This window comes from Myxocyprinus asiaticus, chromosome 34 (assembly GCF_019703515.2).
Source record: "Myxocyprinus asiaticus isolate MX2 ecotype Aquarium Trade chromosome 34, UBuf_Myxa_2, whole genome shotgun sequence".
Classification (NCBI taxonomy): domain Eukaryota; kingdom Metazoa; phylum Chordata; class Actinopteri; order Cypriniformes; family Catostomidae; genus Myxocyprinus; species Myxocyprinus asiaticus.
The window spans coordinates 7,052,976-7,067,816 of NC_059377.1; the positions used below are offsets into that span (position 1 = coordinate 7,052,976).

At 37.3% G+C, this 14,841-nt stretch overlaps 1 protein-coding gene across 4 annotated transcripts; it reads right to left on the bottom strand.

Moving 5' to 3' along the window:
* Nucleotides 1-1,652: 1,652 nt before the first annotated feature.
* LOC127425715 (keratinocyte differentiation factor 1-like) lies at nt 1,653-14,143 on the bottom strand. Of its 4 annotated transcripts, XM_051671974.1 has the most exons (5): nt 13,740-13,970; nt 12,833-12,858; nt 11,805-12,688; nt 8,870-8,938; nt 1,653-2,671 (listed from the first exon to the last, which is right to left on the bottom strand). In XM_051671974.1, the coding sequence occupies exons 3-5, from the start codon at nt 12,664-12,666 to the stop codon at nt 2,595-2,597; spliced, it is 1,008 nt and encodes a 335-aa protein (XP_051527934.1). In that variant the 5' UTR covers nt 12,667-12,688; nt 12,833-12,858; nt 13,740-13,970; the 3' UTR covers nt 1,653-2,594. The 4 variants fall into 4 exon arrangements, with proteins under 4 accessions (XP_051527934.1, XP_051527933.1, XP_051527931.1 ...); XM_051671973.1 differs by lacking the exon at nt 13,740-13,970 and adding an exon at nt 14,048-14,143 and having other exon boundaries at nt 11,805-12,858; XM_051671971.1 differs by having other exon boundaries at nt 11,805-12,858.
* Nucleotides 14,144-14,841: the final 698 nt, after the last annotated feature.

Below are 14,841 nucleotides of genomic sequence, written 5' to 3' on the forward strand. Positions count from 1 at the left end.
TCAGTGATGATTCTCATTACCATAACGCACCCAGATGTTTTCCTTTTACTATTCCCATTGTTTTCAATGATGATTCTCATTACCATCACGCATCCAGATGTTTTACTTTGACTATTACCATTGTTTTCAAAGTTTCTCATTACCGTAATGCATTCAGATGTTTTACTTTTACTTTCACCATTGTTTTCAATTATGTTTCTCATTACCATAACGCATCCAGATGTTTTACTTGTACTATTACCATTGTTTTCAATTTTACCCATCTGCCGTAATACAGATGTTTTACTTTTACTATTTCCATTTTTTTTCAGTGATGATTCTCATTACCATAATGCACCCAAATGTTTTCCTTTTACTATTCCCATAGTTTTCAATGATGATTCTCATTACCATAACGCATCCAGATGTTTTACTTTTACTATTACCACTGTTTTCAATGATGTTTCTCATTACAGTTATGCATCCGGATGTTTTTTTTCTTTCACTATTTCCATTGTTTTCATTTGTTTCTCATTACTGTTTTACAGTAAAGAGATGCTGTTTTACAATTATTTTTAAATCAGTGAAAATGAAAGGCAGTACCAAGGTAGTATTACTATGATGTAAAAATACTTTACAATTTAAATAATACCTTTTTTCACATTGCAATAATGAGAATATCGTAAAGCCCATATTTTTTGCTTTGCAGTAATTGTAGGGTAAAAATGTGTGGAACTGTCATGAAAATATCACAATGTAAAAAATCTTAATGGCCCTAAAGTTGGGCTTCATTTTCTATATCCAAAATGTAATTTCTAATTTGTTACTTTTGATTTTGAAATAAAATAGTGACAGGACATTTTCTTGACAGGTTTTGTGAGAATCACGCTGTATGGAACATTCCATTAAACAACCTGAAATATATCTTAAATGGAGTCATACTGTGAGATATTTTAAGAAATAAATATAAACATGGGGATAGAATAGTGATGCATTTGTAAAGAGCACTCATAGCATGCACATATCTCCACGCATTGTCAACTACACTACTTGTACCATCTTTTCATGGCATTCAATACAGTAGAAATTTAGGAGAACAAAATAATGTTTTTTTTTTTTTCTTCATAAGGACCAAGGCGGATTTCCATTGTGTTCAATCTGTCATTTTCCCTCTAGGCAGAAAGTTCCTGACTGGATTGAGTCATTAAGTTGTTAATGTATCTAAACATGATGTCAATTGAGCTAAAAGGATCAGTTTCAAGTATTCAGTGTGTGATGACTAAGGTGAATGACAAGCTTCTGTTCCCTTTCTCACCAAGCAAATACTTAAGCAAATATTTAAGTCAAACCTTTTAAAATCGAATGTGACCTTGTTCTGTATAAATTTAGGATACATTCCTTTTTTTTTTTTTTTTTTTTTTTATGAAAATACAGTGTAAACTCCATTTGTTAAATTCTAAAAGCTTTTTAAAGATTTCACGTTGAACAGAGTGCATTTACTTGATTCAAATGATGTTAATGGTTCTGCTTCACTGAAGATGCAAATGCAAAATATTTTAATGTCTATCTCACACACAGTTAGCTTACAGTATTTACTACCTCTTTGAGCAAAACATCCTATGTAACATGAAATATATTTCTTAAATAAATTATTGTTGAAGCAACCCTCAAGATTTTACATAAAGCTTTTACTAACAAATTAGTCTTGCAAAAGTGAAATTTACATTAAAGTGTACATTGAATTAATAAATTACACAAACAAGCAATTACTCCTTGTGACGAGAAGGAGGGCGTGGCCGGGCCCTGAGGGTGCACGCCTGGCGCTGAGTAGCCCAATCAGCAGAAGAGAGATAAGAGGTGCCGGGGATGCCAGTGAAAGAGAGAGAGAGACACACATGGAGCTGTGTGTGTGTCGTCGACATCTGTTGTTATGTTCCAGTTCAATGTTTATGTTATAATTAAAGTCTTGTTAAATGTTAATCTGGTTCCTGTTTCCTACTTTCCCAATGAACAAGAGGCTTGTCTGCCACACTCCTCTAGACTCTGAATATGGCAAGTGAAGTGCTCATGTAGCTTTTTATGTACATTTAAATAAGCATAGAGACAGGCACTTTCTAAACACCTAACATTCTTTATGCATTTAGCATGCATCAACATTCAATCTGGCTCAAAGCATTTATTTCAGTCCAACATAACTTCCTTCTTCACAGTCAGACTTTGACTGGAGCTTTAACATTTAAAAATTTTTTAGTATTATCATTTATTCATCAAAGAAAAACTGAGACAAGAGAGTTAAATGAAAAGAATCTGGTCTATTATGACTATCATGGTTCTACAGTATGTATCCGACTGTTAGCTTTAAAGACTGTTTCATTCTTCATTCTCAGCAACTCAAGCAAATTGAGTTGCTTAATGGAAAGCAATGTTGAGATAAAAATGGCACGGGATAACTACAATCTCATCATCAGTTGCATTTGAAAAAGCCCAATGACTGACCGTGGGATCTCAACTTCTAAGGGTTACTTAAAAATTATCCACTGACCCCACTGACAGAGGACATCTTCTTCATAGAGGGTTTGGAAATGCCAGCTGTGTTTGGTTTAATGGGAACACACTCACGCTCGTATACTGTTGAGTAAAGGAGTGTCAGATGTGACCGGCACACCTGTTTCCTGGAAACTTGGAGAGTATGCTGCAGGAAGAGAGGAAAAAAATGTGAGTAAAATTGATTGAAACACAGAATAAACATGCAATTTCACGGACTCTAAATGTTGCTTACATTTATGACACTTTCAGACCAAGTAAACCTCTAAGACAAAAGTTTGACTTCCTGTAGTGTAGATTATGACATTAATGCCAGCAAAACTGTAAAGGGTGAATAGTCTGGAATCTTTCAAATTCATGCTCTGGAGCTAAAAAAAATTACATGCTTTGTTGTCATTTGTAGGAAAAAGGCTTATGATGCTTAAACACACATAGACACACACATTTTAATAATTAGACTCGTCTCAGTCGTGAACGAATTGGTGCTTTATCAATGGTTTAATGACTCATTCAAAATACATAAAAGATGACCATTTATCGCCACCTACTGGCTTAAAGGTGTAATTTACAGAAATTCTCACCGAACTAATCTTTTTGGTGAACGAAAGACTCGAGTCACTGGGATCATTCAATCTTTGTGCTGTTCCTGGTTGTGTGTAGCACCTGCCGCTCTGCACATCCTTCTGATGAATTTTGATGTTAAAAACAAAAGACCAAAGTTTAACTTTAATCAAGGTCTCTGTTCATTTCAGTCCTATCTTATCAGTTTGTGAAGAACATATCAGCATGGATTGTTTTGTGAACTTGTAATTGTCACAATGTAATTAAGGCTGGGCGACATATCAAATATTCACAATATTATTGTGAGGATTGTGTTGCTGATATAAAATTAGGCGACATCTTGAATATCTCCTTTATTAGGGGCCAAGCACATACACTTACAAGCCATTGAGGGCACATACAGAATTTCGCGACAGTGCCATCTATGGGTCAAAAGATGCTAAAAATAGCTATTTGTGCCCCTAACTTTTGAACCATATGTCCTAATAATGAGGTAGGTGTCTTTGGTCTCCTTGGGAAAAGAGGATTTCAATGATACTATCTCTCTGCCATATTAAATTTTTTATTAAAAAGTGATATATCTTTTAAAAGCATTGTCAGATTTCAAAGAAAATTGGAATGCATCATCTCCATCATGTCCTGAGCAGTTTTGAGACAGCGTGTGTTCAACAGATAATTCACACTTGTGTGTTGACTCTAAACTTGCAATGTCTCTTTGCCACTCTTTGAACATGTCTGCTGAGTGTTAAGGCACTGGACTGGGTTCAAATTCCCACCTAAGTAAATAATTTGGATTGATTTCCGTTGTAATGTAGCTTTTTGTATTTTGCTTACTGAATGGTTTCAGGCCTGATTTCTGCTTGCAGGTATTATTTTTATTCATATTTTTATTGTTCTTCTGATATATATGTTTTGTTTAAAATGGATATACACTGATCAGCCACAACATTAAAACCACCTGCCTAATATTGTGTAAGTCCCCCTCATGCCACCAAAACAGCGCCAACCTGCACCGCAGAATAGCATTCTGAGATGCTATTCTTCTCACCACAATTGTACAGAGTGGTTATCTGAGTTACTGTAGACTTTGTCAGTTCGAATCAGTCTAGCCATTCACTGTTGAACTCTCTCATCAACAAGGCATTTCCGTCCACAGAACTGCCACTCACTGGATATTTTTTGTTTTTGGCACCACTCTGAGTAAATTCTAGAGACTGTTGTGTGTGAAAATCCCAGGAGATCAGCAGTTACAGAAATACTCAAACCAGCCCATCTGGCACCAACAATCATGCCATGGTCCAAATCACTGAGATCACATGTTTTCCCCATTCTGATAGTTGATGTGAACATTAACTGAAGCTCCTGACCCATATCTGCATGATTTTATGCACTGCACTGCTGCCACACGATTGGCTGATTAGATAATCACATGGCATGATTGCTGGTGCCAGACGGGCTGGTTTGAGTATTTCTGTAACTGCTGATCTCCTGGGATTTTCACACACAACAGTCACTAGAATTTACTCAGAATGGTGCCAAAAACAAAAAACATCCAGTGAGCGGCAGTTCTGTGGACGGAAATACCTTGTTGATGAGAGAGGTCAACAGAAAATGGCCAGACTGGTTCGAACTGACAAAGTCTATGGTAACTCAGATAACCGCTCTGTACAATTGTGTAGAGAAGAATAGCATCTCAAAATGCTATTCTGCGATGTGGGTTGGCACTGTTTTGGCAGCAGAGGGGGACCTACACAATATTAGGCAGGTGGTTTTAATGTTGTGGCTGATCGGTGTATATCATTTGAATGCATTGTAGAATGTAAAGGAAAATTGTTATACATCTTCAACATTATGTCCTGAGGATACCTTAAATGTTTTGAGACAGTGCCACCTATTGTTAAAAAGATAACCCACACCTGTGTGCTGACTCTAAACTCGGCATGTCTCTTTGCCATGGCTAAGTTATGTTAGCTGAGTAGCACAGTGGTTAGAGTGTTGGATTTCTACTCTAAAGTTTGTGAGTTCAAATCCAGCAAAAAATGATCTTAAAATTTTTACTTCGGTTGACCTCTGGGTCTTCATGTTGAGCTTGATACTACATAGGTTGTACTACATTGAGTAATTCCTGCTTGAATTCAAAACCACTTAGCATTAAAATCAATATATTCTCAGCTATCGTTTTTAGTCTCAGTTTGGAACACATCTTTGGCATTATTGAACAATATTAGCTGAGTGGCCCAGTGGTTAAGCGTGTTCAACTATGGCGCAAAAGGTTGCGAGTTCGAGTCCAGCAAAGTGCGATTTTAAAAAAACACTTCTTAGTGTTCCTGTTGTGCTTAATACTACTACAGGCTGGACTACATCACATAATTCCTGCTTGAATTTAAATCCACTTGGTTGTTACAAAATTTTCTACTCTTCACTTGGATAATCTCTTTGGCATTGCTAAGCTATGTCAGCTGAATGGCCTGGTGGTTAAAGCACTGGAGTGATGTTAAAAAAGAGTCCAACAAAAAATGTTTTTAAGATTTTTAATACTGATGACCTCTGAGTCTTCATGTTGTGCTTATGCAATGTAGGCTGTACTTCACTGTATAATTCCTGCTTCAATATTCCATATTTAATTTGATATATCTTTTAAAAGGATTGTCAGATTTAAAAGAAAATTGGAATGCATCATCTACACCACAAATCATACAGTTAAAATTTCTGTCGTTATGGAGATCGTTGCATTGTGCTTACTATTGCTGGGCTTTTCTCCAATCAAAATTTTGATTTTATTGTAAAGTTACATGAATAAGAACTTGATGATGGTAACTATGATGATTAGCTGCAATTGCTCTATGCTTGGCATGTCCCTTTGGCAACTGTCAATGCTGTGGTGCAGTGGACTGTGTATTGCCCTGTTGAACAAAAAGCTGTAGATTCAAATCCATCCTGAGGTGTTGTGTGTGTTTGTGCTTTATGTCATATGTGATCTTTGGGATGTTGTGCAATGCTTGTCATTTCGGTGCTTGGACCTATAATTATTGCTTGCAGCTTTATTTGAATTAGCTTTTTATTTGCCCACTACGTTAGTCAATGGACTATTTTCACAATCCTTCAGGGCTGCACAACTGATTAAAATAATATCAAAATCACGATATTGTCATATGTGATTATTAAACCTCAAAAGGCTGCAATTTAATGCAATTAACACATGGTTGAACAGGCGATGCACTGTTCTGTATCCGGGACTAAAGATACACTGTTTGGTTTGCATACATTGTAAAAAAACAAAGTGCTGCAAACATTCACACAATGTTCGTTAAATTTATTGCTATTGTATAAAACAAACAAAAAATATTATTATTATTACAACAAAAACAACAATTCAGTTTTATATTGTACTATTATAAAATTCAGCTAGGCTCCAAAAAATAAGTGTATAAAGTTGCACACCCAGTTGTTACTGTACTGATGTATTGGTGCATTTAAATTATAATGATAACTGAAATTAACATTTTTCTTCCTTAATTTAGTGAAAAACTGTGGAAAGTCATGCATTCATTATTGTTAACTACATTTTTATTTTATGCATTAAAAACTTTTAATCTACTTGTCTGGTTGAAACGCTGGTTCCTCCAATGAAAATAATAATAATAATAAACTTTTATGCCATTTCAAAGCAAATACATAATTATCGAGATATATACTGAATATCATCAATAGGCTGAAAAATATCAAGAATATCAAAATATCATTTTTGCTGCCATATTGCAAAGCCCTAAATGAAATGCAGGCTTTGCAAAGAGGCTGTTATTGAAGGATGGGGCAGTTAAAAACACTATTTGATTGCAAAACCGTAAGTAAACAGTTTTATTCTTGAATATTTCAAATGTCTTGACTGTTTGATAGTTTACAGGTTGTGCACTTTCAAGCGATTAAGCCTGAAATCGTGATACTCTTTAGTACAGTCAACAGCAGGTACAGGCACAGACGACACAACACAGATATGCACAGTGCGGGAGGTTACAAAAACCGGGCTGCATGTGTGGACTGTGCCGATGTCAATGAACTGTGCGCAAGACGTAGTAGCATGTGGAAAACTAAAGTATACCTAAGAAAAGAAGGTGGAAAATGCTCATGAAAAGCTAAATTATGACTGCTTTGGCGCAAAAAATGACATTATAAGTGAGCACTGGAAAATAAACATATTAAAAACAATTATGATCTAACCCCTTTAAAGAAAGCATATACAGCTTGAGCAATAAATGTGTGCGGTATACTCATAAATGTTTTAATGGCATAGGCTACAGACAAAACATACAACTGTTGCTTGCCAACATTGTAGAGCATGAAAACGGCATCAAGCAAACAGGGAGGGGTAAACCAGCACTGATGAGGAAAAGAGAGACTTTCAAATTCAGAGGAGTGTAACTGATCAGATGTCCTCACACAAGACAGCATTGTTTATGACAATGAGCTGGTTACATCACAAACCCCTTAAACTCACCACACACCCCTCTCATTCTTCTACAGCAGTATATAAAGCTGATATGGGCACTCAACAGTCTTTAATATAAGCAGGGAGCTGCCCACAGCCCTACTACGCTAACTTTACACAATAAGCTTGAGCTGCTAGCTAAGTTAGCGTAAGCTTTAGCTAAGTATTTGCTTAGTTTATGCAAAACCAACTGTGGATAAATCTCACAAAACCTGTCAAAAACATGTCCAGGTCACCTCAAAATCAAAAGAAAGTAAAAATTAAGCCTCTTTTAGGACCATTGCATTGTGACATTACTTTCATGACAATTAAAGACCTTTCTCTCCTAAAGTCTCATTACCGTAGTGCAAAAACAGAAATAACGTTTTATTTAAATTCTAATGTTTTTATAAATCATGGTAGTATTTGTTACAATGGCCTTGTATTTTTAATTGAAGTGATTTTTGTAGTACAGAGAATCTCATGAGAATCACTAAGAATAACAGAAAATGCATTACGGTATGGATGAATTATGATCATGGGAACTTGATGGGAAAATGTGCTTAGTTGTCATAACAATAATGTCACAATGCAAAAAAATCTTTATGGTGCTTAAAATAGGCTTTATTTATTTATTTTATTATATATTTTTTTTCTCCTCAATTTAGAATGCCCAATTCCCAATGCACTCTAAGTCCTCATGGTGGCGTAGTGACTCAATCCGGTTGGCGAAGGACGAATCTCAGTTGCCTCCCGCGTCTGAGACAGTCAATCTGCGCATCTTATCACGTGGCTTGTTGAGCGCGTTACCGTGGAGACCTAGCATGTGTGGAGGCTTCACGCTATTCTCCGCGGCATCCACACACAACTCACCACACGCCCCACCGAAAGTGAGAACCACATTATATCGACCACGAGGAGGTTAACCCAACGTGACTCTACCCACCCTAGCAACCGGGCCAACTGGTTGCTTAGGAAGCCTGACTGGAGTCACTCAGCACACCCTGGATTCAAACTTGCGACTCCAGGTGTGGCAGTCAGCATCTTTTCTTGCTGTGCTACCCAGACCCCCTAAAACAGGCTTTATTTTAAAATACTATAACTTTTTTTTAGTTTATTTTGCTTTTGGGGTGAAATGTGACCTGGACATGTTTTCGTGAGATTTACCCATTTACTTGTAGTGCTAAAGTAAAGCTGTGTTAGACACCCTGTCATGTCATCCATTTCTTGCCGTCACCATTTGCAGCCTGTTTGCCTACGCTTGTGCACCACTGAGAAAAATCTGTGTAAACAGTTCATAAAACCAAATGTGCAACTTACACTGGTTACTGTTGTTGCGTAACTTCCTGGCTTCTATGTCATCTGACCTCTCCATTGAAATCTGCAGCTCTAAAAAGAGAATAAAGTGGTTTAATTGATTTATTAAGCCCTTATTTTATGCCACACATGGTATGTAGTGATTTAGAGGTTTAATTACGATGCTAGCAGACATATGGATTATTACTGATTGATTGTTAACTCTTCAATACAGTATGTGCATGAGACCTGTGGATCAAATCAGAAAGGTCAGAAACTTTCATAAAGATTCATAAAGATTCTTTAAAAAAGGCATATTTGAGGCATATTAAGAGTTTTGAAGGTACTGTATTATATGGGCTTGAATTAAAGCAATATAGCCAAACAATAGGGTGAATCCTTATATAACTCCAGTATATATGCCAAAAAAAACAACAACAATACAATTTAGTAATCATTTACTCACCCACATGGCATACCAAACCTGTATAAACATTTATGCTGCCATACAAAAAAGGCATATTGTGTCTAGATGCTGTCAAGCTCCAAACTGGACAAAAAAAAATAAAATAAAAATAAAAAAAGCACTATCATTACTTGTTACCATTAGCATTGGATTACTGGTTAAATCAATATTTGATATCAGAAATTGACATTTACACTAGCAACAATGTAATTATTGATTTCAAAAATAATAATTCTTACTAGTACATTTCTGATATGTATATTTGGAATTTTAACTAGCAAGAAATTTGAACTAGCAGAAGTGATTGACAGATCATTGTGAAATTCTACTAAATGCAGTTACAGATATCAATAATAAAGTTTTTTACTAGTTGAAATTCCATTTTGGGTATCAAGAATGGTTATCTAAAATGGTCATTTTCCCTAGTAGAAATTCCATTGCTGATTTGAAGAATTAGCATTTTAACTAGTGAAAACTACATTTCAAATATCTAAAATTAATATCCTGCATGTGATTAAATGTCAAAAGGGCTTGCGATAAACAGCATTGGTTCTTACATATCACACAACTGATCACTAAATTGAATGCTTGAAAATGCATTCGTATCACTGACTACATTTACATGGACAAAGGAAAGCAGGTTATTGCGAGAAAGTGGCGTTCCCGTTTACATGTACTGTATAAGCGGTGCACTCTTTACTTCGTATACATGTGGCTCGGTCAGTTAGCTTTCTTCACAGCAACGTAATTTCCTTGCAACGCTTGTGTAAATAAAAAACATGGCATCCAAGGAAGACTTTGCTATTTTATTCTATATGGCTTTGCTTTACTTCCAGATATTCCAGACCTACGGCAGAACTGCCCTGTAACAGTGGGGTTTCCTCTTACGTAAATTGCAGAATTCCCCTAATGTACTAGCGCATATACGCGAATGTGAGGGACCGTCAATATTTTACAGTGGTGTATAAATATTTATATTTTATAGTGAATGTGCTTTTCCCACTGTACTCCCAGAAACACTGAAGTATTTCCCCTTTGTTGACTTGTTGTTGGGCTCCATCATATGACGCTTGTTCTCCGGTCTGTTCACGCACATGCACACCTTTAAAAACCTGTAAGAACGGTGCTTATGTGTTTACATGCCAACATAAAACTCGTTCTTCGGGAGAAACCCAGGCATGTTAAACCGCTTTCTCTTAATGCCTTAAACCGACATTCTAGTTTACATGTTTCAAAACGCCACTTTCTGCAAAAACCCTTGAATAATCTGTTTTCTTAAATGCATGTAAACGTGGTCAATGAGATTTGAGAGTTTTGGCACAGGGGAGGTTTTCAGCAAATGATGACTTAGATTTCCTCACAAGAAGCTACAGCATGGCTTCAAAAGACTTGGCATATAGTATATGGACTATATTTATGACACTTTTATTTTGCTTTTTTGGAACTCGACAGTATCTATCTCTATTCACTTTCATTATATGTAAAATAGCAGCTTGATATCCTTGGCCCCATTTACACCTTGCATTTACATGCATTTCATATCCAGATACTTAGTATCTGAACATTCTTTAGCTGGATTGCATTTACACCTTGCAGTCAAATGCATCTCCACTGTGATCGGATAGAGATCCAATCAAAGTTACCCGTGCAAAATGGAAAATGCTATATATTACATCAGAGGCTGTGGTAACTGAAAGATTTTCCATCTTTTAGCGAACTGTAAAAACATTAATGGATAACTCAAATGCTTTCCATCACTTTGACAGTCAGGGTTTTTCCTTCAGTGAAAATTTTTCGGCAGCCTCCAAAGCTAAATTTTGAGTCGCCGAAGAAAATTTAATGTGCTAAATACGCTTCATCTGTAATGCACGTGTGAAGCCTGGTTTCAGGTGAGTGTCCAACGAATCAGAGTGATAAGATACTTGGAAGAGAGATATTCCAAGTGTATTACAATGGAATAATTAATGAGATATTGTTCATTTTTTGGGTGACAAGATTCCAAGACGGCAGTGTCTGTTATGTTCTTCACATTGCAATGGCTGAATAAACAGAAAAAGGTGAGAAACTGCAACACAGCGCTTGACTTACATAGTTGTATCCAGATAACAAAAACACTTTTGCATTTACACCTTCTTTAAATGTGGTCAGAATTTGTCCCTGACCATTTCCGAATGTGGTTTCAGTGATCCGATCACAATCCGGTCACAATGCATCTTGGGTGCATTTACACCTGTCATTTAATGTGGTCAAGTGCTATCCGATAGCGATCCGATCACCAAAAACGCCATGTTAATGCAAGGTGTAAATGAGGCCCTTTTGTGTTTCACTAAAGAATGTCAAACAGGTTTAAGGACATGAGGATGAGAATTTTAATGTTTGACTGTACGATTCCATTAATATTTGTAAGAGGCCCACAGAGAATCAGAGTGGGCATCTAAAATGTTCACGACTAGGCCGTGATGAAAACAAAGAAAAATGCTTTTTTTCACTCACTCCCATCGCTGATGGAATTGAAGCTGCTCTTCTGGCTGTTCCTCTTGCTGTTCCACGTGTCATTACCGCTATCTCGTTGCAGCTCCTGAGGCTTGAACTGCGGCTTCTTCTTGCTCTTGCGTGTGCTGATGCGAATAATTTCACGCACCAGCCTGCCCTCGGCCTCCTGCTCCTCCATGTTGTGCTCCTGTACGATATCCGAGATCAGCTGACTGATCTCCCGTGAACGCCGGAGGAACATGGAGTCTGAGGTGCATTTGGCCAACTCGTTGATCTCAAACTCCGAGAAGACCTCCATAAGCTTCCGTGTGATGAGTTTATCCACATCTTTAGTCAGGTCGCCATCGATAAAGTGGTCTTCTGGTAAGCTACTGAAGTAGGTAGGACTGTCCATCTCAATTTTAGAGGTGGAAAATGAGAGGTGCTCTTCATCATCTTCAATGACTGACGTATCCACCTTGACACCTCCAATACGGATGTCAGAATAGAATCCGTTCTCATCATTTGGAGAGCTCAAAGGCTTCTCCGCTTGTACGTTGACAGGTGAACTGTCACTCAAAGTCAGACAGGGCAAACGCTGGCATAGGTAGTACAATCCACAAGTCAAGATGCTACAAAAGAGCTTCCTGCAACCTGCCACAGATGTGCAAGGTCCACACAAACACGTCCCCAACACTGGCTCTTCTTTGACAGGAAGAAATTGTACAGTCTCCGGCCCCATAGAGTTGCCATTGGCATCTTTGTGATTGACTTTGTGGGATCCTCCAAGATGCTGGATCTCAATCTCCTCTGGGTCAACACAACGTTCTTGGTAAGGCCCTTCCTCAAGGGGACCACTGGCCCAGGACAGGGAGCTCTCCATAGGGACAACCGATCAATGGGGACTTTAAGACATTTAAAACATTAGTCATTACAGCATGATTCTCTGTAAAGCCGCTTTCAAACGATGTGTATTGTGAAAAGCGACTTAAAAATGACTTGACAACCCTCTGCCCTAACCGACCTCTGGTGGATGATTTTACGTTTACCTGTCACTGGGCCGAAACTTCAGGGTCTGTTAAAGAGAAAGAAACATTATAATGAGGAGGGAGAAACTGGGTTGGGATGGAGATTTCATCAACAAAAAGACTTTGTTGTGCAGATGCATTACACATTACTAACCCCAAAACTTCCCCAAGAGGTGCAAACCAACCAGTTTCAGAGCTTTTTGTGTTTGTTTTCATGGATCTTGTGTTAATAAGATGTGAAAAAAGTCAAAGTAAAACTTAACTTCGACACCATCAGTACTTGGAATGTAGATTTTTGTTTCGCTCAATGAAAAGGGACCGAAAACAACAGCCTTGTGAGAGTGAAATAACTTGACAGACACCTTTTAGTTTGTAAAAGCAGAGGATACTGAGACACCTAGCTATTTTAAGCAGATCTGCTTCTATATTCAGTATTGATATGTATGATGTCATATAAGCAACAGTATAAATACATTAACTCCAGAAAATAACTTGGATTACATATCAGTCAAAAGTTGATTGAACGTTCTTATTGCTAAGCAAAAATTTGCCTTACAAAGCTCTTAGAGATGCAAATATCTAAAATATTTATTAACCATTTCCAACAAAATTATAAGCATAAACTCGTGTTGGACGTGTTAGATAAGCCTGCAAATATATGCAGAGTACGATGTCATGTATGCACTTTAATATCCATTTTAAAAACAATCCAAACATTACTTACACATTCAAAAACGCTAAAAAAAAAAAAAAAAACATTATGCAGTTTCCACTTTCCTTTACAAATCCAGTCAGATATGAGGCTTTTGGGGAAAACTGAACGAGTTTACCACTAGAAAAAAACAAAACACTTTAACAAAACCTAAGCATTTGACTGTATAAGATTAATGAAAATGAATAATAGTTGTTATTGTTGGACTTTACTCACAACATATGGAGGAAATGTCGCAGTCTGACGGTTTTTACGGTTCTCCCGGAAGTCCGGTGCGCTCACCAAGGTTATTTGACCTGGATTTCACTTTTATTTAATAAATACTTGGGTAGCTGTCGATTAGTCGGTTTAATTTTATATTAAAAAGAGCAAAATGTCAAGGAAAAGTAACTCGACGGCCGTTTGCATTTTATTCTCGTCGTGCCTGCCTACTCCAATGAACACACAGGTAAATGTACCCGATTCAACAGGTAGCCTCAGGGCATGGACACCGATGACGTCATTTTCAAAGTCTAATCAGTTACCTCATTGATCTTCAACCAGATCAGAAGACATTTGAAAACAAGGGTACAGTTTTGGGTGAAAATCTGATTGAATAACAAATCAGACTGAAAAATATCTGTGGAAGGTTGAATATTATGTATGGTCAGTGCACGCAGCCTTTGAGTTGTTGTAACCAACAGATGGCGCCAGTGTTCCTCAGTTCTTCAAAGTGGATATGTATTCTCCCCCTCCTCCTTCTCCTCCTCCTCCACTCCCCCTTTTTCCGAGAGCATGGCTATGTTCGCAATAGCATACTACTTTTGTAGTATACAGTATTTGTACTGTACGCAGAACGTGATTTTTATGTATGCATGGAGTAACTGATGACCTACTGCATTTGTCAAAATGTGCAGTATGCAGCGGAGCACACACATTGGGGAAATAATGCCTCTGGTTTTTTCTTGCAGGGTACTCAGCCTTACAGGCTGCATATGGTTAGGATTAGGGCGGGGGCGGGGTTAGGGCATCTGCTGCCTCCTAGGAACAAACTGAGACACACATTGTACAACTGATTGTACAGTGGGCCGGAGCACTCTGCACTGAATACTATATCCCACAATGCAGTGCTCTCAACTTGACCTTGCTTTTCCAGTGTGGTGAATGAATAGGAATATCAACACTGATTTTTAAGTTCTCTTTTGACTTTGACTATTTGATCAGACAACCAAAAGTTAAGACATTTTTACACAAACTTAGATTAAAAATGCAAAACAATACTTTTATTTCCGGGATAACTTGACACCACGCTTAATCAAAGATTGACATGTTGACAATG

Bases quoted from the DNA above. Each gene is read 5' to 3' on its own strand.
- LOC127425715 (XM_051671973.1), bottom strand. From the start codon at position 12,666: ATGGAGAGCTCCCTGTCCTGGGCCAGTGGTCCCCTTGAGGAAGGGCCT. The intron at 8,939-11,804 runs GTGAGTGAAAAA...TTCTCTTTTTAG, and splicing joins CAATTCCATCAGCGATGGGA to AGCTGCAGATTTCAATGGAG. The intron at 2,672-8,869 runs GTAAGTTGCACA...CTCTTCCTGCAG, and splicing joins ACGCAACAACAGTAACCAGT to CATACTCTCCAAGTTTCCAG.